The sequence below is a fragment of the Elgaria multicarinata genome, chromosome 18 (genome assembly GCF_023053635.1).
Source record: "Elgaria multicarinata webbii isolate HBS135686 ecotype San Diego chromosome 18, rElgMul1.1.pri, whole genome shotgun sequence".
Lineage (NCBI taxonomy): Eukaryota > Metazoa > Chordata > Lepidosauria > Squamata > Anguidae > Elgaria > Elgaria multicarinata.
The window spans coordinates 15,984,492-16,011,918 of record NC_086188.1 but is presented as its reverse complement, the minus strand read 5'-3'; the positions used below and the strand labels follow the sequence as shown (position 1 = coordinate 16,011,918).

General features: G+C 48.0%; 1 protein-coding gene across 1 annotated transcript; it reads right to left on the bottom strand.

Annotated features, from left to right (window-relative positions):
- On the bottom strand, positions 1–27,167 carry SLC8B1 (solute carrier family 8 member B1). Its single transcript, XM_063144355.1, has 16 exons — positions 27,019–27,167; positions 25,929–26,339; positions 23,029–23,181; positions 20,506–20,558; positions 19,057–19,114; positions 16,769–16,874; positions 14,492–14,659; positions 13,562–13,669; positions 11,557–11,613; positions 10,389–10,519; positions 9,192–9,333; positions 8,216–8,337; positions 6,396–6,549; positions 3,807–3,887; positions 2,552–2,616; positions 1–990 (listed from the first exon to the last, which is right to left on the bottom strand). Exons 2-16 carry the CDS (start codon positions 26,076–26,078, stop codon positions 793–795), a joined length of 1,746 nt encoding a protein of 581 aa, XP_063000425.1. The 5' UTR covers positions 26,079–26,339; positions 27,019–27,167; the 3' UTR covers positions 1–792.
- Positions 27,168–27,427: the final 260 nt, after the last annotated feature.

Here is a 27,427-nt window from a genome sequence, read left to right as displayed (position 1 = left end):
GGGACTCCATTCTGTTCCGCCTGCCACATTTTCCATTCCTCCCCACCCCATCCCATCAGCTTTTCTGAGCCCCTGAGCGCTCAGCCCTCACTGGGCCATTTTGGTTTCCCCCTTTGCGGTCCCCTAAGCAGGGGTGGGCTGGGTGCGGACACCTTCCGCTTGCAAGGATGGAACCATCTGGGCTAAATGAACAACGGCACTCACCGCATGAAGATCAGAAATAGAGGGAATCGTCTGATTTTCACGCAAGGGAGATCTTTTGGCTTTAGGTTGCTGTCACTTCTTAAAACGATAACGGCCGACGCACGTAAGCAACGAAGAATTAAGTACATACCAGAGGCGATCGACGCCTTAACACGTTCAGCCTAGTTAAGACAGGATCTCAAAACTGCTTCTAGTAAAATTCACCCCCTGAAAAATAAATCTTTTTTTTTAAAAAAAAGCTTTTCACTATTCCACATCTCTATGACACCTTTCCTTAGAAAAGTTAATACTGATTGGGGATTGATTTCGCCCAACAATCCCTGGATTACAAGAGGTCTGAACGCAGCTAAGTTTGTGATGCTTTTAACGTCTGCAGCAACTCCACGGTGGCTCCGATTTGGGCCGGTCTTCCTTCCTTTGGCAGCAACAATCAAATCCAACCACCAGGCCTGTTTCGCCAGTGATACCGGCCTGTAGGTTACAAGGCATTGTCTTTTAAGTTCAGCAGCCTGATCGAAAGGGGCCTGGCAACCCCATCACTGTCCTGTGGCAACGTAAACAAGGTCCGAGATGACAGGGCCCCTTTCGTCAGAAGGAGGAAAGACGGATCACCTTGAACTCCGTCAGCAGTGCAATTGTCAGGAACACCAGGTAGTAGGCGATGAGGCAGCAGCCGTACCCTCGGCTCAGATGGAAGCACTGGGCAGGCACAGAGACGAAAGAGAACACCAGGCTAAGACCCAGTGCCCCGGCCAGGATCCACACCAGTAGGCCCTCCGATTCCAGCTGGACAGAGAGATGGGGAAAGCAGATCATCATCAATCATCATCACTTTTTTCACACTCGTGGAAGTTTTTCTAGATGAACATGACGGGCTTTGTCTTTTACGGATACAGGAATTTCCTGGTTATTGAACATGTTTTAAGTACGGCTGCTTTCTGGATGCTGGTGTGGATGTATTTTGATAGGGCCAGTTTCTGAAGGATTCCTATATTATATTGGCCCTGTTCAGACAACACGCTAAACCATGCTGCTTAACCACAAAATGGTTAACGGAATGTTAACCATTTTGTGGTTAAGCAGCATGGTTTAGCGTGTTGTCTGAACGGGGCCAGTATGTTGTTCCTATTTTATGTGTCGCTTCTCTCCTCAAAAAGCAGTCTCAAACTGACTTACGCACATAGACACAAAGGCCCTTTCTACCCCTAAGGATTAACCCAGGAAAATGGAGGGATCGTCCCTGCCTGCTCCTGGGATCCCCTGTGGGTCATTTGCATTATTATTATTATTATTATTATTATTATTATTATTATTATTATTATTATTATTATATTTATTTATTTATTTATTTATATAGCACCATCAATGTACATGGTGCTGTACAGAGTAAAACAGTAAATAGCAAGACCCTGCCGCATAGGCTTACAATCTAATAAAATCATAGTAAAACAATAAGGAGGGGAAGAGAATGCAAACAGGCACAGGGTAGGGTAAACAGGCACTGGGTAGGGTAAAACTAACAGTATAAAGTCAGAACAAAATCAAGTTTTAAAAGCTTTAGGAACAAGAAAAGTTTTTAGCTGAGCTTTAAAAGCTGCGGTTGAACTTGTAGTTCTCAAATGTTCTGGAAGAGCGTTCCAGGCGGAAGGGGCAGCGGAAGAAAATGGACGAAGCCGAGCAAGGGAAGTAGAGGCCCTTGGGCAGGCGAGAAACATGGCATCAGAGGAGCGAAGAGCACGAGCGGGGCGATAGTGTGAGATGAGAGAGGAGAGATAGGAAGGAGCTAGACCATGAAAAGCTTTGAAGGTCAACAGGAGAAGTTTATATTGGATTCTGAAACGGCCAAAGACAGAAACCCCTTAATTAATATAACAGAAAGAAAAACGAATTCAATATAAACCACAATCAGCATAATAATACAAACACATTAGCTAAAAACAATACAATGTGAAAAGTGTTCCTCCCCGCATTGGGAGCGGATCTTGAGGACCGGGAAAAAAAAGGTGTTTCCCCATCACTTTCTACACAAATATCCTAACTGGAGATACCAAGGACTGAACTGAGGAACTCCATCATGCAAAGCAAGGGCTGTCCCACCAAGCTACAGCCCCTCCCAGAAATCTTATGGGAGACAAGATAGCAACATGTGTGCCTGCCAGATGGTCCAGAGGCCGTGTCTTCTCCTCTGCCTGTTTTCAGGCAACCAGGGTGGCAGAAGGTACTGGAGGAGGAGGACAATGAAGAAGAAGAAGCGGTGGCGGAGGAGGAGGAGGAAGAAGAAGAAGCAGCAGCAGCAGAGGAAGAGGAGGAGGAGGAGACGACAAAACAGACGAGAGTCCATACGTACCCTGACTACTAGTTTGCTGCTTGTAATCTGCAGCAGGCAGCCAAGTCCCACTCCTACAAGCATATCTGCAAGCAAGTTGAGGAGACCATCCTGCCAGGAAGAGTATTTGGGAGGGTGACTGACTGCCCAGCCCCTCCCCTGCCCAAGCCCCCCCACCCCCCACAAAAGCCAAGAAAACCAGGCTGAGAACAGATTATCACGAAGAGCGGCAGTGTATCTGAGCCAGCCGGCGGATCGTCAGGAATGGAACCATCTCCTGCAGGAAGTCCAAGCAGCAGGTTTTAAGACACTGAGCAAAAATCAACTGCTTTAAAGAAGATCAGGCTGGGCAGACTTCAGGCGGTGATGGAGGGGATGTGTGTGTGTTTTTTATCATGGGGAGGTGTAAAATAGGGCCTGGGTAGTGCTGAAGCCAGGTGCAAAGTAGTGGCCCAGTCAATTAGCTGCACAATATAAACCAGGGGGACGTTGAAGCTCTTTTGGCCCCAGAGCCAAATTCCCTCTTGGGGACGTTCTCAGGGGCCGCATTCCAGTGGTGGGCGGAACCAAAGGCAAAAAGGGGCGGGGTCAAAAATACCAGCATGCTTTAGTTCTAAAGCTCCCCTACTGCCAGTAACGAAGCCCTTAGGGGAGGCATTTCAGCCTTTTAGAATGGGGGGAGATTTCCCCAAAGCCGGAAAACCAACGAATGATCTGTGGTTGGGGAAAGGGGGCGGGGTCAGGGGAGGGGAGGGGAGGGGCCATCTGAGGAACCGGCTTTGATGAAGTTTCCCCCCATTCTAAAAATCTGAAATGCCTTCCCTAAGGCTTAGGGACCAGAGCTTTAAGCTACAACAGGCTGGTTTCTTCTGCATTTTTGACCCCGCCTCCATTGCTTCTGGGCCCGCCCACCAATGGAACGCAGCCCCCGAGAGGCTCTCCAAAATTGAATTCACTGGAAGAGGTTCCACACCACTGCTTTAGGCCATACTTGTGGGGCTTCCCCCGAGGCCTCTGGATGGCCACTTTCAGAAGCAGTGGATGGAACTTTGGCGTGATCCAGCCGGACTCTTCTTATGATAGGGCAAGAAGACGTCCATACAGCCAATCAAGAAGCTTTGTATCAAGAAGCTGACGTATCTAACCGGCCCGGGGACCCATGCAAGATGTAAGTCAACTCCAAGATGGAGCTGTGTCCACCACAGCCTTCCTGAGGTCTGCAACCCCTGGGCCGACTGGGAAACCGTGACCAGCCTACGTTATCATCCAAGGATACTGAAGATGATGCCTCCGAAGCAGGCTGAAAAGGCCATCCGGGGATATCCCTGCCGAGCCATGGTGAGGTCAGAGAAAGTGTCTGCAAGAACGAAAGGGAAAGGGAGTGCAGGAAGAGAATCGATGGATACAGGATAAGTCCAAGATATTGGATCCATTGGAGCAAATTCATTTCTGTCCAAACGTGGGTTGTTGGGTTGTGTGAGCCCAGCTGCACTAACAAACCATGGCCTATTCACCACAAATAACCCATAGTTCACAGCCCAGCAACAAACCATGGCTTCTCTTCATAGGTTGTTGTTGGTGAACAAACCATGGTTTGTTAGGCAGCTGGGGTCACACAACCCAAGTTTCAACAATAACCCAAACTCAACCCAATCCTCAACCTTGAACTATGCACACAGCGCAAAGCAAAATTATGGAACTCACTACCACAAGATGTAGTGATGGCCACCAATCTGGATGGCTTCAAAAGGGGGTTGGATCAATTCCTGGAGGCAAAGGCTATCCATGGCTACTAGCCCTGATGGTTGTGTGCTGCCTCCAGTATCAGAGGCAGTAAGCCTGTGTGCACCAGTTGCTGGGGAACATGGGTGGGAGGGAGCTGTTGCACCATGTGCTGTTTGTTCATCCCTGGCCGAAGGCTGGTTGGCCACTGTGTGAACAGAGTGCTGGACTAGATGGACCCTTGGTCTGATCTAGCAGGGCACTTCTGATGTTCTTATGTTCTTGAATTTGTTTGCACAGCTGGGTTCACACAACCCAACAACCCATGTTTCAATAATAAACCATGGTTCAACAACAACCCACACTCAACCTTAAGTACGGGCTGCTGTGTTGTGTGAACCCATCCTCTGAATGCCTCTAACACTTAGGAACTTGATTTGTAACCGGTATCGACCACTATGACTTTGTTGCTCCTCTCAAGCACAGCGTGGACTTTCCCATCACCTGCTGGTCAGATCCTTTTTTTAAAAAAACACAAAACCCCAAAAACTGGGAACGCTTTCGGCATAAAAAGCAAGTGCTCAACCACTGAACCAGAGTCCTCCCTCGACTTCCACTTCTCATACATTACCTCCTAGGAATCCTTTCAACCCTGTAAGCCTGGTCACTATCATCCCCGTATTGCAGGGGGAGCCGGAGTGAGGTTTGTCGCTGATACTCAGAGCAGAGACTTCCCAATTTGCGGCTCAGGCCCTCGGCTACACCAGTTCTGCTTGCTTCAGAGCTCCTAGCTCAGGCTTTCACCAATACGATGCATTAGTTCTACCACTGGCTGTCCATCTCCCCCCCCCCCTCAACCCCACTAGCCTTTGAAGTCTAGCTATGCCAGGAAGTCCCAAGCCAAATTTCCCCATTTGGTTGCCCAACCTAGAAATCCTTTATCCTCAAGAGCGGAAGAGCCTGCTTGCTCCAGGAAAGGGCATCACCGCAACCGGGCCAAGCCTGAAGCAACGACACCAACCGACGTGTTCTCTCTGCATTAGCCGCGACAGAATCCTGGGGCAGTATGGGACAGTGGTTAAAGCGGGGGGGGGGGGGGGGAGGGGGATTCCATTTCATGGGAGCTGGTGGGGTCTGCATTCCAGGGGGTGGCAGAAGGGTTGGGTCCCGAAATACCAGTGCGTTGGAGCTCAAAGCCCTTCTTGCCAGAAAGAAAGCCTCAGGCGAGGTGTTTTTAGTTTTCAGAATCGAGAGAAAACAGCAGAAGCGGCAGGAAATAGCCAAGTGATCAGCAGTTGGGGCCAACAGGCTAGAGCAAAGGGGGTGTGTGTGGCCGTCTGGGGATGGATTGGGGCCCTAGGAGGGCTGGATCTGGCACCAAGCAGGAGATACTGCTGGGTTATCATGCCGGTGCAGGACCTGCATTCAAATCCCCACTCAGCCAACAAGGTAGCTGGGCCAGAGCCCTCTCCCCCCCCCCTCCGCACACACGCCCTGCCAAACCTACCTTACAGGGTTGTTGTGAGGACAGAATGGGCAGGGAAAGAGAAAACCATATATTTTATTTTATTTATTTATCTTCATTGTTTATTCGTTCAGTCGCTTCTGACTCTTTGTGACTTCATGGACCAGCCCACGCCAGAGCTTTCTGTCGGCCGTCGCTCCCCCAAAGTCAAGTCTGTCACCTCCAGAATATCATCCATCCATCTTGCCCTTGGTCGGCCCCTCTTCCTTTTGCTTTCCACTTTCCCTAGCATCAGCATCTTCTCCAGGGTATCCTGTCTTCTCATTAGGTGGCCAAAGTACTTCAGTTTTGCCTTTATTTATTTATATTATTGCATATATATCCTGCATTTTTTCCTCCAAGGAACTCAAGGCGGCATACATAATCCTCCCTCTCTCCATCTTTATCCTCACAACAACAACCCTGTGAGGTAGGTTTGGCTGAGAGTCTGTGACTGGCCCAAAGTCGCCCAATGGGTTCCCACGGCCGAGTGGGGACTAGAACCCGGATCTCCCGACTCCCAGTCCAACACTTTAGCCACTACCCCACACTATACCACCTGTCTCCTTGGAGGAAAGGCGGGACGTAAACCTAACGAATAACACCATAGGTCTACGTGTAACCAGGCTTCCTACTCACCCCCAATGCTGTTCCCCCAAGCCAGCAGCGTCAGCCCCAGGACGGTGTTGCTCAGACGGAAGATCACACCCAATGTCCTCAGAATGTTCACCACCTCTGTGGCCGCGGCGTTGATCCACATGGCGCTGACCAGGAAGCCCAAGAAGGCAAAAAACTGTTGCAGTAGGGAAACACACACACAGATCAATGCATGAATACGAAAGGTTGCCTTTTGCTGGACCTGTCTGTCCCAGGGCTACCTGTTCCAGCCGGTGGTGGGTCCTCAGGATCTTACCTGGCCCTGCTCCCTAAAAATCTTTCGAATGTAAGAACATCAGAAGAGCCCTGCTGGATCAGACCGAGGGTCCATCTAGTCCAGCACTCTGTTCACACAGTGGCCAAATAAGAAGCGAGAGACGGGCTCTGGTGCTACTGAGACAGTTAAAATTCTTTAAGAATTCTTGTTTGTATGTAAAATGCTCAAAGATTTGTTTTTTACATATAAAAACGACAATTTTCGCAGTCAGAGTTTAATACTCAAACTAAATCATTGACTGTAGGCCTTTGCTGCAGATTTTATATATAAAAAACAAATCTTGGTTAGAAAACAACAAAGCTGTGAACAAAAGTTTAGATAAGTGTTGTTCTCCATGTCTGTTTGCATTTTTAATTCAAATTCTTTTTTGATTGTACAAATTTCATCTCTCGTAGCTCCTGAGGAAGGATGATCAAATCCGAAACGTTGAGCATTTTATATACAAACAAGAATTATTAAAGAATTTTAACTGTTTCAGTAGCACCAGAAGCCCGTCTCTTGTTTCTTACTTAATTTATTTATTTATTTATTTATTACACTTATATACCGCTCCCATAGCCAGGGCTCTCTGGGCGGTTTACAGAAATTCTAAAATTGAAGTAAAAACAAGTATACAAAATTTAAAACTCTAAAACACAGAACATACACACATAAAGCATTAAAAACCGATTAAAAACTAAAACATGTGGGTAATTAGATCTGCTATCATGAGATCTGCTGGGATATGCCGCCATATGCCTGGGCAAAGAGGAAAGTCTTAACCTGGCGCCGGAAAGATAGCAGCGTTGGTGCCAGGCGAGCCTCATCAGGGAGATCATTCCACAGTCTGGGGGCCACCACTGAAAAGGCCCTATCCCTCGTTGCCACACTCCAAGCCTCTCTCGGAGTAGGCACCCGGAGGAGGACCTTAGATGTTGAACGTAGTGACCGGGTATATTCACGTCAGGAGAGGTGTTACTTGTTCAGTGGTGCTTTTTCCCTGTATCTATTCATCTCACAGTGGCCAACCAGCTGTCAACCAGGGATCCACAAGCAGGACATGGTGCAACAGCACCCTCCCGCCCATGTTCCTCAGCACCTGGAGTACATAGGCGTACTGCCTCTGACTCTGGAGGTAGCACATAGCCTTTGGGACTAGTAGCCATTGATAGCCTTCTCCTCCAGGAATTTATCCAACCCCCTTTGAAAGCCATGCAAATTGGTGGCCATCACCACATCCTGCGGTGGCGAATTTCATCGTTTAAGCTATGCACGGTGTGAAGAAGTCCTTCTTTTGATCTGTCCTGAAACTGAGGAGCAACACAGGCTTACTGTGTTTGATACTGGAGGTAGCACGTAGCTATCAGGGCTGGAAACGCCAGTGACTCACGGGTCCTGCCACGGGCGTGTGCCACTAACCCATGCCACACTTCTCAACCGCCTCATTCATCCCATTTTCCAGCCGTGCTGCCAGAAAGTAGGACCAAAGGGTTCAACAAGAGAGATTCAACCAGCAGCAACAGTCCCCAGACCCTCCAATGCTCACATAGTGGTACCGGGGGGGTTCTTCGTTCCTTGTAGTGCAGAAGATGATCACAGCCACGAAAGACCCCCCCAGGATCACCAGGCCCCAGACCGGGAAGACGCCCTGGATCTTGTAAAGACCATCTGCAAGAGACATGGAGAAAAAGAGAGAAACGGGCCCGTTACTCAAGCCCTCTTAAGACAGGATCTGCCGCAGCCCATTCGGTTTTGTCCGTTAGGAAAAGGAGAGGGCAGCGGTGTAATAAGAAGCATTTACACAGCACTTTTTGAGTGCCTCAAACTCTCAGGAAGCCGTCGCAGTAACCGGAGCTGTGAAAAGGGGATGGAGTGTAGATCTCTCTGAAAAGATCTTGCTGGAAACTCAGGTAGGGGTAGAATGGAAGCAGGGGACATCCCCCCCCCAATGGTCAGTGCACTTATAACCCTGGGGATCACTTTGCTAAGGGGGCAATCTTGACCCTTTGCCCCACCTGTCAACGGCTGTCAAATCAGCCAATATGCAGCCATGTCTTTTCATTTGCCTTGTATGTTTCATGCTGCCCTTGGTTCTGCTTGACAGCTGAAACATACACGGCAATTGACCAGGCAAGCCTATTTATTTACCGTATTTCTTCGATTGTAAGACGCCATCGATTGTAAGACGCACACTAATTTCAGTACCACCGACAGGAAAAAAAACCCTAAGATACACACGCGATTCTAAGACGCACCCCTTTTTAGAGATGTTTATATGAGGGGGGGGAAAACGCGTCTTAGAATCAAAGAAATAGGGTATGTCAGGCGGAGGTGCACAGTTGCGCAACTGCGAAAACCCGACCCGAAGAAGAATAATTTAAAAAAGAACACAAAGATATTTCCACAAATTTTTGGGGTCCATTTAAAAAGGGGGTGGTGGTGGAGATTCCGGACTGAGTCAATCCTCCTGCCTACACACACAGTTAACAAAAGCCAGATTTGGGGGAAAATTGGACACTTACATGCTCCAGACTTCAGTGTGAGAATGCAGACAAGGGGGGCAGTGACCAGGTGGATGCAGTTCAGGGGCCGCTTCCAGTTTTGGTCCTCCCGGTCGGGGTCCACAATGGGCACTGTCAGCAGCAGCACGACCTCCACCGGCAACTGAGGAGGTAAGAGAAGGGGTTAAAACGGGGTACCCGTGGGCCACCTGTTGAGGTTTTATGATTGAGGTTTATGGGAGATTTTCCAACCTCATTAGTTATTGCACAGACTGGGCTTCTGGCTAATAACTTTGTAGCAGAGTATTACATTTAACAGCATTTAACAGCATTTAACAACATATGCTAAGTTTGTTTGGTTTTTAATGGACCCCAAAACTGTTGTTTAAATAGATACTGTTGTTTTTATATTTTTGGTGGTTTCTAAATTTTGTATACTGTTTAATGTTCACTGTTTTTAACTTTTGTAAACAGCCCAGAGAGCTTCGACTATGGGGCAGTATATAAATTTAATAAATAAATAAATATCCACCAAGGAAGCCAAATCCCTTTCTGGAGAATCTCTTCCGGCAGGCCGACCCAGTCGAATTAATATAAATGTAATACACCAATAAACTGGAGCAGGCCCTATTGTTTCCTCTGCCAGTACCTGTCCCCATGTTCTTAGCTTTGCCCTTTGTTAGGATTATAGCAAAGGTGTCTGCTATGAAAGGAGACCGGAGCTTTTAAGGGCCACGGGGGCGAAACCACAAACTGGTACTGGGCATGGGACCAAAGGCAGTGAGAAAGCCAGTGTGGTGTAGTGCTGAGAGTGTAGGACTGGGACTTGGGAGATCCGGGTTCTAGTCCCCACTCAGTTGTGAAGCTCACTAGCTGACTCTGAGCCTGACCTCCCTCACAGGGTTGTTGTGAGCTACCAATTGTGGAGCTTCTTGGTGCATTCTGGGCCAGTGGAGGGTTTTAGAGACTCCTCATAGTGGTGGACATGATGGACTGGGAATCAGGAGATCTGGGTTCTAGGCCCCACTGGGCCATGAAGTTTCCTGGGTGACTTTGGGCCAGCTACTGACTCTCATCTGTGCCCACCTCACAGGGTTGTTGTGATGATAAAATGAAAAGGAGGAGGACCATGTAAGCTACCTTGGGTTCCTTGTAGGGGAGAGGAGAAAGGAGGCATATAAATGCAATAAATAAATCGAAGGAAAACAAATAAAATACCTTGCAGGCCTTGAGCACCCTCCAGTAGCAGGGTTTCCTCCTCCACTTCCTGTAATCCAGGGGATTCATGGAGTGCGTTAAGATCTGGAGTGTACTCTCTTCCGAGGGCAGCAAGGGTTGGTATTCTTCTCCTGCACACAGGAAGGGAGAAATGAGCCTGATATGGGGACATCAGAGCATCCCGGCTCCTCACCTGACCCAGCCAGGCATTTGCAAGTTCCAAGGCACACGTGGTCAACCTGTACCCCTTGGCCACACTCCTTGCGGCCTGCTGAGCCCTGCCCGGCTAGGCATCAGCGGAGAATAGTCCTGTTTGCACACTTCTATTCAGTGGAGTCGGAATCATGGGAGAGTGGAGGATTTAAACTCCCCAACTCCAGGGATCCCAATGCAGCCAAATTGCTACTAGCAGCAAGGTCGTTGGGTGATTTTATTATTATTATTATTATTGTTGTTGTTGTTGTTATTTATTTATATAGCACCATCAGTGTACATGGTGCTGTACAGAGTAAAACAATAAAATAGCAAAACCCTGCCACATAGGCTTACATTCTAATAATACTTTGAGCTATCTATCACAGCCTTTCCCAAACTACTGCGTTCCAGATGTGCTAGACTACCTCTAACAGCATGCCCCAGCCAGCTGTGCACGTCCGGAGGGCAGCAGGTTGGGGGAAACAAATTTACCATCTCTCAGCCTACCCTAACCTACCTCACAGGGTTATCACGAGAATAAAACAGAGAGAACCACACATTGAAGATATAAACTGTCGTTGTCATATCATCATTTTCGTCTTTCAGCTCCTATTTTAAGTCTCTGCACTGCCACTAGCTTCTAGCTAGTTATTACTTTTTATTTTATTTTTATTCTGCAGTTTTAAACTTCTAAAGTTTGTACATTGTATTTTATGAACTGGTATTTTATGGCTGTAATGACTGCGAACCATCCCAGGACAGTGGTATAGAAATGGAATAAATAAGTAAATAATCAAAAATACTAAGAATATTTATTTACAATAAATATTGTGTGGTCGCTGCTATCGGTAAGACAACCGGGAGCCTGAAATCCGTGCCCGCTGACTGCAAATCACCGGAGAACTAGCAACAGATCTAACTTCCGCCCACGCCAGAGTTTAGGCAATGACCGGCAATCTTGCATTGGACTCACCGTAGTCACCTGCACTGACGCTGGAGGCATCTCCATCATCGGAGTCCGTTGGAAGCTCTGCCGAAAGACAAATACTGAGATTTAGGAAGTGCTGTTGGCGATGCAAACAACATGATCCTGAATTACTTAAGAGGAAGGGGGTGGAATACATTTGGAACCTAAGACGCTACCTTCTATGACGTCAGGCTACGACACTGTTCAGACGACACACTAAGCCTGTGTGTCGTCTGAACAGGGTTATAGCATTTAGAGCTAAACATTATGGTTCAGCGTGTTGTCTGAACAGGCCTTCTGGGTCTATCTAACCCACCATGGCAAGGGTGGGGAAATTCATACCTAGAGGCGAAATCCTGCCCTCGTGAGTTCCCAAACCAGCCACGCCCCTTTCCCTAGCTCCACCCATGATCGTTTGGTAATTGCGTGACTTTAATGCAATTTGAATGATTGATTGATTGATTGCATTTTTATACTGCCCGATAGACGAAGCTTCCTAAGTGGTTCACAAAAATTAAAACCATTCAAAGTATAAAACTGACAGTATAAAAGCATGATATAAAATACAATATAAAAGCACAACCAGGATAAAATCAGCAGCAGTGCAGAAATGCAAATTTAAAATTCAAATTTAAAACAGCAAAGTTAAAATTGAATTGACAGGCTGTTAAAGTGCTGAGAGAATAAAAAGGCCTTCACCTGGCATCTGAAAGAATATAGTGTAGGTGCCAGGCGAACCTCCTTAGGGAGCTCATTCCACAGCCAGGGTGCCACAGCAGAGAAGGCCCTCCACCTGGTAGCCACCTGCCTCACTTCCCCGCCCCCCATTCTAAAAAGTTGAAATACTTCCCCCAAGGCTTCAAATTTTAAGTTCCAATCCTATGCATGCTTATTTTTATTTGTTTTTAAATATGTTATCAGTTTTCCAAAACAAGATTGAACAAGCCCACAGAATGAAAGTAAATAATTAAACAGAAACACGATTGATATAAACCTACTTACCAGGCCTGTTCAGACAACACAAGCTAAGCCATGGCTAGGCCACTAACCCTTTTGCAGCAAATGGTTAGTGAACGTGTTTAAACCATGGTTATGTTGCCACCATGGTTAGAAGTGGTTCACATGACACACTATGCACTAATGTTTAGCTTAAAATGCTTCACCAAAGTGGCTTAGTGTGTTGTCTGAACAGGGTCAGAGACAGAGAATTCTTCACCATAACAGATTAAATGTAATCTCTTTTCCATAGTCTGAGGGAAAGGCTTATTATTATTATTATTATTATTATTATTATTATTATTATTATTATTATTATTATTATTACATTTATATACTGCCCCATAGCCGAAGCTCTCTGGGCAGTTTGCAAAGATTAAAACATTGAACAGTAAAAACCAATACACAAAATTTAAAAACCATAAAAAGCATAAAAACAGACAGTATTCATTTAAAACTACTATTTTGAGATCAGATAAAAACTCAACATATGCTGTTAAATGCCTGGGAGAAGAGAAAAGTCTTGACCTGGCACTGAAAAGATAACAATGTTGGCAACCGGGCGAGCCTCGTCGGGGAGATCGTTCCAGAATTGGGGGGCCACCACTGAAAAGGCCCTCTCCTTTGTTGCCTTTTTGACAAATACTGCTGTGTACAGCCCTGATTCGGACATAAAATAAAACCAATCCCATGCTTGTTTAGATGGGGAGGAGGAGAAAGTACAACAACTCCCAGCATTTCGATCTGTGGAACGCTGGGACGTGTAGGACTTTCCCCATCTAAACAGGCACAAGATTTTGAAATTTGGGCCTCACCCACCCCTGGGAGAGCTTTGCTAAAATTCATCCCTCAGGTTAAAAGAAGTTTCTGAGCAGCGTCAGCTCTTAGGCACAGCGGGGTCTTTACCCATAACCTCCAGCCTTATCCATTTAGCCGGAGACGTCAGGAATCGAACCTGGGGACTTCTGCATGCAAAACGCAAAGGCCTATGGATTCCTGGCGCCCTGCCCCTCACCTGGTTCTCCAGGACTGGGAGGGGCCAGCCTCTCCCTTCGCTGCCGCTTGTGGAGCCACGTAGAGATCACAACCGTTAGGACATAGAAGATGTAGAGTCCGAGATAACCTGCAGAGGGAAACACATTCTTTCACAATAGCCGATCTCCCGTCCCTTTGCACACCAACCGCTGCCACCGTGCCTTATCCCTAATCATTTTTCTCTCTCTCTCCCATAATACTAGAACCCAACGGGGTCATCCCATGAAGGGCAGAGAAAAGGAAGGACTTCTTCACACGGTTAAACTATGGAACTCACTACCACAAGATGTCGTGAGGGCCACCAATTTGGATGGCTTTCAAAGGGGGTTGGATAAATTCCTGGAGGAGAAGGCTATCCATAGCTACTAGCCCTGATGGTTGTGAGCTATCTCCAGTACCCGAGGCAGAAAACCTATATACACCAGTTGCTGGGGAGCATGGGTAGGAGGGTGCTAATGGGGAGGCCAGCTCAGGCTGAGGCCTTCGTAGCTTGTAAGGAAGCTAAATGTGCCCTTTGGCTCCAATTAAAAGGCTTTTCTTGGTGCTAGAAATGCTGAATCAAGATATAAGATAAGATGAACGAATTAGAGGAATAGACAGACCAAGAGGCGAACAAACCTAGGAATAGCATGTTCCGAGGCCTTTGCCAAAATTCATGGCAGCAAAGAAAAATCAATCCATGGATGAACTGAAGAACAGGCTAAATTTGACCCTTTTTTGCGCTCCGTAATGGCTTGCTGCCGAAATTCGGTGGCAAACCAGCAATTTATTTTGCGAAAGGGTCAAGGGATACAAAGTGGGCTACGGACCCCCTGAAGTTGTCCAAGGGCAATGGCAGTGAAGGAAGAGCCCTGGTTTTCTGGGGACATCCGCCATTGGAGGCCGGGCTGAGGTGGACCTTTGGACTTACTCAGGGCTTCCGCCAGCGTGACCTCCTCAAAATACAGTGCCACGAAGGTCAAGAAGACAGCCACCATGTAGAAGACGGCATCCCTGAGGAACGGCCTGGAGGCGGCCGTGAAAGGCCTCACCAGGGCGATGCCCCCTGCGACGATGGTGGTGACGAAGATGCCGGCCCCTGCAGGAAAAGAGAGGTGGGCGTACTCCCAGGTTAGGTTCAGGAAGCAACCCTCTCCCACACCTATGCACAACAGTGCCAGGAAGACAGGCAAGAGATCAACACAGGGGGGGAAAAATCAGGAAACTTGGTGGAACTCCCAGGCACTGTTAATCCTGACTCCTGATGTGCACAGCAATGGCACCATTGGGGTAGGATTTTAGGACAGGTGTTCAGGGCTCCCACGCAGCAAAACTGAGCAGGAGGGAGGCCCCGAACACAGCAGAGAGGGTTTACTACATTTTGAAGTGAAATAATACACATTACCATCTAAAGAGGGCTAGCGGGCAGAAGACTATTAAATCCAGAGTCTCTCCAGCCTGTCTGGCTGCAGTTATTCATGCATGCATCGCATCGAGGCTGGACTACTGTAATGAGCTGTACCTGGGGCGGCCTTTGAAGACAGTTCAGAAACTTGGACGTCCGAGTATTGGTGTGGAGGGTGGGGTGGCGAGGCAACTTGATTGCATGGTGCCTATACTGCGCCAGCTGCACGGCTAGCCGGTGCGTTTTCAAGCCCGATTCAAAGTGCTGGTTTTGAACTTTGAAGCCTTAAAACAGCTTGGGACCAAGTTACTTGAAGGACCGCTTTCGCTCATATCAGCCTGCCCACACTTTAAGATCAGAAAGAGAGGCTCTTCTCGTCTGCCCACCCGTGAGAGCAAGGAGGTGGCTGATCACATGTGACGGGGCCTTCTCTGCAGTGGCCCCACACCTTTGGAACAAGCTGCTATCGGAGGTCTGACCTGCTCCATCATTGCAGTCTTTCAAGAAGGCCTTGAAAACATATTATTTTACTCTGGCTTTCTCATGATATGACTACTTTCATTGCTGCTGATGTTGTGCAGACTTCTACTGTTACTTTCTACTGTTAGTTTTACCCTACCCTGTGCCTGCTTACCCTACCCTGTACCTGTTTGCATTCTCTTCCCCTCCTTATTGTTTTACTATGATTTTATTAGATTGTAAGCCTATGCGGCAGGGTCTTGCTATTTACTGTTTTACTCTGTACAGCACCATGTACACTGATGGTGCTATATAAATAAATAATAATAATAAATAATAATATTGTTGGCTTTTATTGCTGTTTTTATTGCTTTTTTATTGTGCTTATGTTTTTATCCCTTTTAATAATTGAGACAGTGGGGTGTAGTGGCTAAAGTGTAGAGCTGGCAGTTGGGAGAGTCGGGTTCTAATCCCCACTCGGCCACGGAAACACACTGGGTGATTTTGGGCCAGTCACAGACTCTCAACTCAGCCTACCTCACAGGGTTGTTGTGAGGATAAAATAAAATGGAAGAGGAGGATTTTGTATGCCGCCTTGGGTTCCTTGGAGGAAAAAAGGCAGGATATAAATATAATACATAAATAAACTGCTTAAGCCGCCCTGGGAGGGCTTCTGCCCTGAAAGGCAGCCAGCCCTCATTTTGCATTAAATTAAAAATTAAATTAAAATTACCTAATTGCATTACTGTAAGGTAATACGTAAAGTACCCCAAAGGGTCAACAGATTTCTTTCTTCCCGGCTGTAGGGCTGAGAGAAATTCCAATGTAACACGATTGCCCATCAGTTCAGATTAGCATCCGAATTTCGGCTCTCATTCGCACCCTCATGTGAAATTAGACAGGAGGGTCCTTGAACTTTTTCCAGCAGTGATGCCACAAGTGAGAAGCGCTTCCCTCCTGGAAACCCCCCATTCTTCCAATCTAAAGTTTGCTCCACCCCGTTTCCATTTCAGTGCCCACATTTGACAAAACAAACAGTCGGCATGAAAATTTGTACGGGTTTCTCCTAAAGGACGCGTGGTTTGCTACGCGTTTGGCAGTTGGAGAACTGGATCGCAATATCAGGCAGAGGGCAAATAACGAAGAAGAATCGCAAGCATTGATCCCGGAACTGGGAATGAGGAAGGTTTGCAATGGAATGTGAACCAAATCAATTTCTCCCCTGCCTGATGGCTGGAGAGAGACCCACGGGAGGAAGAGACAGAACAGACAGAGCCCAACCCAATCAGGCAGGACGTAGAGCGAGGCATGAGGAGGGCAAATCACGGGTCGGGCTGCCCATACCGAAGAGAGCTCCAACCGCTAGGCCAGCTGTCCGGGGGTCGGAGAAAGCCACCACGGCACTGAAGACATCGGGTGCGCCGTTCCCGAAGGCCAGAAAAGTGACACCATGGAGGACAGCGCTAAGGAAAACAAAACACGACAGCTTGTCCGGTACGGGGCGGGTGGTCCTACTGCTCTGGTGGAATTGGGCGGGGAGGAGGGGGTGTCCCCCAGGGTACATCTACCGTGCCTGGGTCCAGCTCCAGCTGAGAGCCCCCTCCCTCCTGCTGTCAACTGTCTCTGCAGAGGCCACCAGTGAGGGAGGAAGCAGCAGCCAGGCATCTCTCCACCGTGCCTGGGTCCAGCTCCAGCTGAGAGCCCCCTCCCTCCTGCTACCAACTGTCTCTGCAGAGGCCACCAGAGAGGGAGGAAGCAGCAGCCAGGCCCCTCTCCACCGTGCCTGGGTCCAGCTCCAGCTGAGAGCCCCCTCCCTCCTGCTGTCAACTGTCTCTGCAGAGGCCACCAGTGAGGGAGGAAGCAGCAGCCAGGCATCTCTCCACCGTGCCTGGGTCCAGCTCCAGCTGAGAGCCCCCTCCCTCCTGCTACCAACTGTCTCTGCAGAGGCCACCAGAGAGGGAGGAAGCAGCAGCCAGGCCCCTCTCCACCGTGCCTGGGTCCAGCTCCAGCTGAGAGCCCCCTCCCTCCTGCTGTCAACTGTCTCTGCAGAGGCCACCAGTGAGGGAGGAAGCAGCAGCCAGGCACCTCTCCACCGTGCCTGGGTCCAGCTCCAGCTGAGAGCCCCCTCCCTCCTGCTACCAACTGTCTCTGCAGAGGCCACCAGTGAGGGAGGAAGCAGCAGCCAGGCCCCTCTCCACCGTGCCTGGGTCCAGCTCCAGCTGAGAGCCCCCTCCCTCCTGCTACCAACTGTCTCTGCAGAGGCCACCAGTGTGGGAGGAAGCAGCAGCCAGGCACCTCTCCACCGTGCCTGGGTCCAGCTCCAGCTGAGAGCCCCCTCCCTCCTGCTGTCTCCTGTAACTGCTGAACTTTCCAACTAAGATTGTAGTGCCTGAATTTGCTTTCCTTTCCCCCCTCCTCCTCCTCCCTCCCAATCCCCTTTCCTTTTGTGTCATGTCTTTTAGATTGTGAGCCTGTGGGCAGGGACTGTCAAGAAGTACTTTTGTAAGCTGCCGTGAGAGCCTTTTTTGGCTGAATGGCGGCATAAAAATCCTTAAATAAATAAATAAATAAATAAATACATCTACTTGCCGCCAGGCTCACTGAACCATCAAGAACAGAGGGGGACGTAACGGAAGACGAGAAGAGGAAGCCCGTTTTGCGCTTCCCGTTCTCCACCTGCTTTTTAGAGCCTCTTCGTGAAGGTCCAAGTAACACCTTGGGCAGGGCTCGCCTGTGCCTCAGCTTCCCTTTCTGCAAAATACCCCCTTTTCAGGAGCCACGGGGCCACTACTTCACAAGGACCCATGTGCATCCCATCCTCGGCCAAACCGCAATGAACGCAGGGGCCCCGTCTTTGACACACAATTCAGCTGCCTGAGAATCGCATTTTACATAAACCAAGTTTCTAGTCCTTTGCCCCATCCCACTGGGTTTCTCCCTCCCAATCTAGTCCGTGGCCAGTGAGCATGCAGACTGTGGTCCGTTCAGGGGCTCCCCCAGTACTTCAGTAATACTTTTCCAAAGGTTTTGTTTTCGTACTTCCGAAAACTTTAGAGGTCCCCCCAAACTTGTGGAGAGTTTCCTCGTGTGGGTGGATGTCACCGTTTGCACTACAGAAAACCCGGCGCTCGGAATGAGTTCGCTTTTAGCCATGACGGAAACCTCAAGGACAGCACTCAGAACTCGGGAACGGGGTAATGGTTGCGGCGGCGATGTTCCAGTGGGCAGGGAAGGATTGGCCACGGGTCAGATCCAAATCATGTCCCCCGTTCCTGGGGAAACATTTATAAATGATTCCCTCCTATTGACAGCAATACGGGGGTGGTGGCGGGAATTATTTTTTCTCTGTCCGTGGACAAAGGAAAAATACAGGAAGCCGGGCCTCCCTGACTTCCAAAGGATAGAACAGATCCCCAGCTTTCAGAAGCTTAATTTTGAAAGCGCTGGATTGCTCCGTAAAAGTTGCTAAGCGATTAACAGATTCAAAGGGTGCAGCTCTAGATTCTAAGTGCCCCACCGGCGTGTTTCAGGCCGCATTCCAGGTTTGATACAGAAGAACGGAAGATTCCGCAATGAGTTTCTCCGTCCTGACAGCTCTACGTTGCGCCGGGAACAAATTCATGTAAGGATACTGCTACGTTGTGGGCTAACTTCAGTTTGGTGGAGATGGCGGATAAGTTAGGGCAGAAGCTTAAGGCGGAAGGAGAGAGAGAGAGAGAAGGTTAGAATTTTCTGCTGCATTGACTCTCCCCGCTCCAACAGACTCAGGCCAATTTCCCCTCCTTGCAGACAGCCCCCCAACTTAAGAGGGCAGGAAAACAAAACAAAAAATGGAAATGGAACCCAACAACAAAGGCAACAAAAAGATCACGTTGGGATACATTATATTATTATTATTATTATTATTATTATTATTATTTATTGCATTTTTATACTGCCCAATAGCCGAAGCTCCCTGGGCGGTTCACAAAAACTAAAACAATTCAAAGTATAAAACAAACAGTATAAAAACATGATATAAGATACACATTAAAACGGATTAAAACATACCATACGTGATTAAAACATCTTTAAAACATCCTGAAAACATTCTAAAATTTCACGGGATAGGCCTGCTGGAATAGATCAGTCTTTATTGCTTTTTTTAAATTCTAAAAGACTGTCAAGTTGACGAATCTCCTCCGGCAGGCCGTTCCACAGTCTGGGAGCAGCAGAAGTTGCGAAGCGATTAACAGATTCAAAGGGTGCAGCTCTAGATTCTAAGTTCCCCACTTAGATGCCAAACAAATAAATGAATTCTACAAATATTTACAAATATATAGACAATAAACTCAACAGTTAAAAGCAAGCCGCCAGAAGCCTGTGGCCCTCCAGGTATTTTGAACTGCAACTCCCCAAAACCCCCAGACAACAGAGTCAATGGTAAGGATTATGGGAGTTGTAGTCTGACAACATCTGGAGGGGGGTGCAGCACCACGTTCCCCACCCGAGATTTTTAATGTACAGAAGGATCCAAAAATGACATCCCTCCCCACACCTCCTCCACTTCTACCAGGGGGTGCAGAATCTCAGGCTTGGGGGTCAAAATTGGCCATCGAGGGTCGGCCAGATGACCACACCCACATTCTCTGGCCCCGCCCCTTTTCATCTAACCACCAATCCGTTGGTGGTTCCCCAGCTTTTGGGCAGTTCTTCCTCTTTTCTAAAAGACTGAAAATTATTATTATTAATATTATCAATATTTATGAAGCGCCATCAATTTTCATGGCGCTGTACAGAATAAAATAAAACAAGACAATCTGCCATATGGCTTTACATAATGCCTCTCTTATGGCTTAGTTATTGGCAGCAAAAGCTTTCAGCTCTAATACGCTGGGATCCTTTGTATTTTCGGCCCCGCCCATCCCTAGAACCCGACCCTGAGAGCTTTTCCGAAATGAAATCGGGCTCTGAGGCTGACAGGGGATTCCCCAGCCCTGCTCAAACGCTTCCCCAAGTCCTCTTTGAACGCCGGCACAGACAAGATGGCGGTGTTCCTTTTTTTAAAATACGGGGCTAGAAGCAGAATGGAGGCTACTTACAATTTCTCAGCTGTGACGCCAAGGATGACAAATAGGTAAAGGAGCCACAGAGCCTGCAAGAAACCAAAGAGTCGTCAGGGTGTCATGAAAAGTGTCACGGGACGCCCCCAAGGCCATCCAGTCTAGCCTCGAATTCATGGATCAAACAAAACAGTTCCCCCGCACTGCAAAAAAATTCCGTCTCATTTGAAAAAACCCCCGATTCTCAATCCTAAAACATTTCCAACGCCTTTGTTTCTGCCAGTAAGATCTTTAAGCTAAAATAGACTGTTCGTGTGGGGGCGTTGGGGACCACCATTTTGCCAGCACCAATTTTTCCTTTGGTCCCACCGCTGGATTATTACTATTTATTATTATTATTATTACTATTATTTATTTATTTATTTATTTATTTATTTCTGACCTGCCTCTCCCTCTGGATCGAGGCGGGGAACAACACTGAATACAAAAATATAAAATACATAAAACTGATTAAAAACATAAAACCAATACATTATTAAAATCCTAAAATCTTTTAAGACATTTTAAAATTCGACTGGGTCGGCCTGCCGGGTGAGATTCTCCGGAAAGTGATTTGGCTTCCTGGGTGGATATTTATTTATTTATTAAATTTATATACCACCCCATATCCGAAGCTCTCTGGGCGGTTTCAAAAGTTAAAAACAGTGAACATTAAACAGTATACAAAATTTTAAAACCACCAAAAATATAAAAACAACAGTATCTATTTAAACAACAGTTTTGGGGTCCATTAAAAAACAAACAAACTTAGCATATGTTGTTAAATGCTGTTAAATGCCTGGCAGAAGAGAAAAGTCTTGACCTGGCGCCGAAAAGATAACAATGCTGACGCCTAGTGAGCCTCATCGGCGAGATCATTCCATAATTGGGGGGCCACCACCGAAAAGGCTCTCTCCCTTGTTGCCATCCTCCGAGCTTCCCTCGGAGTAGACACTCGGAGGAGGACCTTAGATGTTGAGTACAGTGAGCGGGTAGGTTAGTGTTGGGAGAGGCATTCCATCAGGTATTGTGGTCCCAAGCTGTGTAGAGGTTCACCTTTTGTGTTTTAAGTACTTCTCCCTCCAAGCCGCGAAAGGCTTGAGGGATTCACGCCGGCCCCTTGGCTGGGTCATCGCTGAACGCCTGAAGAGAGCGCAGGACAGGTCTTGCCTTGGCACAAGCAGAGCGAGTGCAGCAGCCTCTGGTGAAAGCCACAAAAGGGCACGGCCTCCAACATTGGTGCTGAAACAGCAACTTCTCTGCCACGTGCTCGACCCTCCGAAAGCTGCTCCTCAGCCGTGGCAGCATCACTTCCTCCACACACACCCACCAAAAAAGAGCACTTCCTCTTCTAAGAGGTGAAACTAGTGTGGATTTTCTGCGCTTGGTACATCTCCTTCCCCATAGCAAGTGGTGTCTGGGTGTCACCCCCCGCACCTCAATTCTTACTCAAAATTCCCCAACCTATCGTTAGCACCATGTGCAGGCTTAGAGTTGAACTCAGCAGGCTTGGCGCCAGCATATGGCATCCTCGGGCATATGCCAGGGCCCCAGTAGGGGCCAGTATTATCGGTCCACTTGTTAGAGTAATGTATTTGATGCCGCTCCTAAAACAAAAAACAAAAAGGCTCCCAAGGCGGCTGACATTAAATCAGTCAATCGAGACTCTTGGCCCTCTCAAACTTGCAACCTAAAAAGACACGGCACACAAGGAAAAAGGAACGGGGAGGGAAGAGGGGAACAATAAGTTCTTTCAGCCGGGCTGAGGGAAGGGCCCTGTTCCTGCTTCTCCTTTTCCTCAGCCCAACCTGCTGGTGATGATAGCTGAGGGAGAAGAAGCCTTCATGAGGGAGGTTTTCTCAGGCAGGCTGGTAGAACGACCTGAATTCCCCCGCTCATCTCCCTCAGTGCAGCCTGTCTCGGGCCCTGCCATCAGCACAGGGCGGTGAGGCACTGTTCCCCCAACGCAATGTCACACCTGGGCATGTGGGAAATCAAAATGGTTGCCTCAGCATCTGGCGTCGATCAGAGCACTACCATTACCCACCACCGCTGCTAGGTAAACCTGCTGGGAGAGGGGGGCGGGCGGGTATTGGGGGGCTGCACTGGAAGACACTTCACCAAGGGCTCCTTCAGCACAATCAGTAACCCAAGACGCTCCCGGAAAACCCCTCTGGCTTACAATCTAAAAAGGCACGACACACAAGGAAAAAGGAACGAGGAGGGAAGAGGAATTTCAGCAGAGCTGATGCTGGGTCCCATCACGACTGAGCACAGGGCCCGCACCAGGGTTCGCCCTTCTCCGGCAGATGCCAAGTCCCCAGCACCTGCTGGAAGGACTCACTAGATTCGGAAGCCCCGGCGGCCGCTGCCACTTGCCCCTCACAGAGGCAATTCTGTCACCTTGGTCCCCCTGAAGACAGAGATCCCATCACATTGGCCAGACCTGCCTATGACCGACAGGAAAGGAACGGGGGGCGGCGACTCAATCCGCCCCCCCCCGCGCTCTGCTTTAGTGCTTACATAGAGGGTCACTGCCAGAGGTTGGAGAGCAGCTGAGAAGACACAATAGACGCCATTGAGGTAGTTGAGAAACCCGCCGTCCATCTGGCAGTCTGGATTGTTCTGGACAAAGGTGCAGCGTTCAGAGCGATTCCGTTTCACGACCTCCCTGCACTGGAGGACAGAGAGGAAAAAAGACCATTTAAGACCAGTGGGGTGGGGTGGGGTGGGGGACACAGAGGTATTTGCCTTCCACTGACAGAGTTCACACAACACAATCACCCATGCTCAACGGCTGAGTATGGGTTGGGCGGGGGTTGTTGTCGAACCGTGGCTTGTCATCGAAAAGGAGATGATTGTGCTGTCTGAACCCCGCCGCGCTGAGAAACCATGCCTTGTGAACCGCAAACCGCCCATGAAAAGAACCCACGGTTTGTTGATGGGATGTGAACTGTGGGTTGTTCGTGGTTAACAAACCGTGGCGCCTAAGATCAAAGAAGTAGAAGGCGCCAGGAAAGTGCTTTCCACAGTTGGGACGTCACCACCAAGGAGGCCCTGTCACTGAAAGCTACTCCAGGTTTCAGTCAGAACCAGGCTTCAGAGTAAGATCTTAAAACACGGGCAAACCCATACGAGAGAAGGCGATCCTTCACAGTGGGCCAGAGTCCAGAGATTGGGATTGGCAGGAAATTAAGAGGGGAAATACATGTTATGTGACCACGACGGAGGCAGGTAAGCCCCCCTCCCCCACACTTACCTGGGTTTGGAGCTCCGGACGAGGCGAAGTGATTCGCTTTGCCTCGATCCACAGCTCCCCCGACCTGATTCGGATCCACCCTTAGCGGATGTGGATTGGGTCGCTCCACTCCCAATTCGGGGATCCGAATCGGAGCAGAGCACAGCTCTAGAAAGAACCTCTGAACTGTATGCAGCATCGCAGAGGCGGAAGGGAAATCAAAGGAATCTTTTGCCCTGTTTGGAAGAAACTCCTTGCTGTTTCTTCCCTTCTCGAAACCCCCGGACGAATGACAAGAGATGCCGGCTCTCTCCCAAGTAGTTTGCACACGTCAAAATAACAAGAGGTCTTCAGAGATCACAAATGGCTAGAAAGCCCAGCCAAGACTTCGGTAGCAAACCCACCCACCCTGCATTTGCAGAGAATAACCAACACCTCGGTTGAGTAGAGAGGGAGCCAAGTGCAGATACCAGAACACTGGTGTGGTGTTATGTCCCCAATTGCCTAGCCCCATTATGAGGTGGGGCTGCTGCATTCTACGCCAGCTGGAGCTTCTGAACAGTCTTCAAGGGGAGGCTCGTGCAGAGCACAGAGCAGTAGTCTAGGCCTGGGAGGACACAGAAGCGCCTAAGAGGGTGGTCTGACCCTCAAACTGCTAACATAGCGTACATAATCTTCCACCTCACCATTTTATCCTCACAACAACAACCCTGCGAGGTGGGTTGGGCGAGAGTCTGTGACTGGCCCAAAGTCACCCAGTAGGTTTCCATGGCTGAGTGGGGACTAGAACCCGGATCTCCCGATTCCCACTCCAACACTTTAGCCACTACACCACACTGGCTCTCCATGGGCAGCTGGTTGGCCACTGTGTGAACAATGGTAACTCTGAGACTCAACTTCTGCAATGCGCTCTACATGAGGCTACCTCTGTGCCCAGCTCAGAAACTTCAATTATCGTATTTCTTCGATTGTAAGACGCCATCGATTGTAAGATGCACACTAATTTCAGTACCATCAACAGAAAAAAAAAAACCCTAAGACACACCCGCGATTCTAAGACGCACCCCATTTTTAAAGATGTTTATACGGGGGGGGGGGGGGAAGTGTGTCTTAGAATCGAAGAAATAGGGTAGTCCAAAATATGGCAGCCAGGCTAGTCACCAGTACACCTAGGGGTGACCACATTACACCAGTTTTAAAATCTCTTCACTGGCTGCCAATTAGTTTCCGGACGAAGTACAAAATGTTGGTTATCACCTTTAAAGCCCTACATGATTTGGGTCCAGGCTACCTGCAAGGATCGCCTTCTCCCATACAATGCGCCCTGCACACTCAGGTCCTTGGGGAAGAATCTATTTCAGTCAATCAAAACTAGATTGACAACTGTTACCCAGAGGACCTTCTCTTCTGCCGCTCCCAGGTTGTGGAACGGCCTGCCAGAGGAGATTGGTTAACTTGACAGTCTTTTAGAATTTAAAAAAGCAATAAAGACTGATCTATTCCAGCAGGCCTATCCAGTAAAATTTTAGAATGCTTTTAGGAGGTTTATGTTTTAATCATGTATGGTATGTTTTAATCAGTTTTTAATGTGTATTTTATACTGTTTGTTTCATACTTTGAATGGTTTTAGTTTTTGGGAACCACCCAGGGAGTTTTGGCTATTGGGCGGTATAAAAATGCAATTAATAATAATAATAATAATAATAATAATAATGGACTACATGAACCCTTGGTCTGATCCAGCAGGGCTCTTCTGATGTTCTTATGTACACTACAAATGTTTGTGAACTGCCCAGAGAGCTTTGGCTACTGGGAAGTATAGAAATGAAATAAATAAATAAATAAAATAAACATCTATTAGACTAGTTTAACTATCATGGTTTCACACATACACCAAATTCAAGCCCGGGGAAGGTATTGAGAGGAATCTGTTACAGATACCTAGACCTTGCTCACCACTGCATAGAATAACTCGTTCCCAAGGAAAATGGAATGCCTGCTAAACTGGATTAACAGTTGAACTGGTTTAAGCCTCTTGAGTAAGAGAGGTAGGGATCAGTCCAATGCTGTATTCTTACTTAAATAAAATAAAACAAATGAATCATGCACAGACTACAAACGTGTACCGCGAAAAGGGAACGTTCTTCCATGCCTGGAAGGAGACCGTGACGCTTTCGCTACTCACATCCGTGTCTGGAGCCGATTCCTGGATCCTGCCGGGCGGCGGCGCTCTGCTGTCCAAGCGGAAGGATGCTGGGCTCTTGACATCCCATGTCCCGGCACTGGCCTCCCCGGCAAGCAGCCAGGCCACGGCGAATACCCAGAGAGTCTGCATAGCACCCAGCCAAGAGATTCACCTCGGAACCGTCGATGCTGGCTGTTTAAATAGAATGTCCGCCCATCATGGCATGGTCTGTCCGGGAGCAAGGATGTGGTGGGAAAGGAAGGGATGGAGGCCGGGGAAGAGGAGTCCTCTGATCCAACCACCAGGAAATTTCGCAAATTTCAGCCGTTGGTGGAAATGGAGAAGTGGTCTCCCTTTAGCAGAAAAGTGGAGAATTCTTTGCGTCGGCTCCCTCTTGTAAAAAGCTGGCACCTGTGGACAAGCAAAAGAGGAAACATCAGGATGGTAAGTGTTTCCCCCCCACACACACACACTTTAAATGATATCGGTAGATCAGTTCAGTTAAAGATTTCGGCAATAAATGGGGAGAAATATCATTTTAACCGGAGAAGTCGGACGGAAAATTGAGCTCTTTTTCAAAAGGAACACATATTGCTCTTACAAACACCGAGCAAGCTGAAAACTGATTTTAGCAATGAAATCTTTGGCCACATCCATTTCCAAATTTCTCAGAATTTGGGGGGAGTAGTATTCCTTATCACCCCCTTTTTTGGGGGTGGGGACAAAGAGAAAGGAGTAAGCGTTTAAAGAAAAGAGTCATGGTGCATTTGAGCCAACTCCTAACAGGAGAATAGTTAGTAAATAAATAAATTGCAGTGACATTTCACAGAGTCAAGTCTGTTGACACTAAAAATAGCTAGTCTTTTTGTGCGGGGTGGGGAATCCCTTTATCACTACCCATCTAGCAAGGGCCAAACAAGCATGAAACATGAAACCATGCAGGAAAAAAACACACAACCCCACTGAACTCACAGAGTCAAATCTCCTGAAAGCACAACACCTACAATCTCTGGAGTTATTCTTTAAAATAAACCCCGAAAAGTTATCAATCACTTTGTTTACCCAGCCTGGCAGGTCCCAAGATAATTACCTGAAGAGATATGAGAACCGTTCCTCAGAAGGAGTTAGTCAATCAACCTTCCTCTTTCCAGTATTTTTAAAAGTCCGGATGGAAACCCGTCTATTTCCAATACGCGTCAATTTCACACAGGTGTGTTCATAATGCTAACCCCCCTCCTGTTTCTGTATCAATCTGAAATTTTTAAAAAATGCATGAAAATTGGCATTATTTTTATTATTTTCACAAAACATGTGCAAACACATTTTTGGGCACATTTTATCATATCATGCACATATTTATTTATTATTGCATTTATATCCTGCCTTTTTTCCTCCAAGGAACCCAAGGATGCATACGTAATCCTCCTCCTCTCCATGTTATCCTCACAACAACCCTGTGAGGTAGGTTGCGCTGAGAGTCTGACTGACCTAAAGTCACC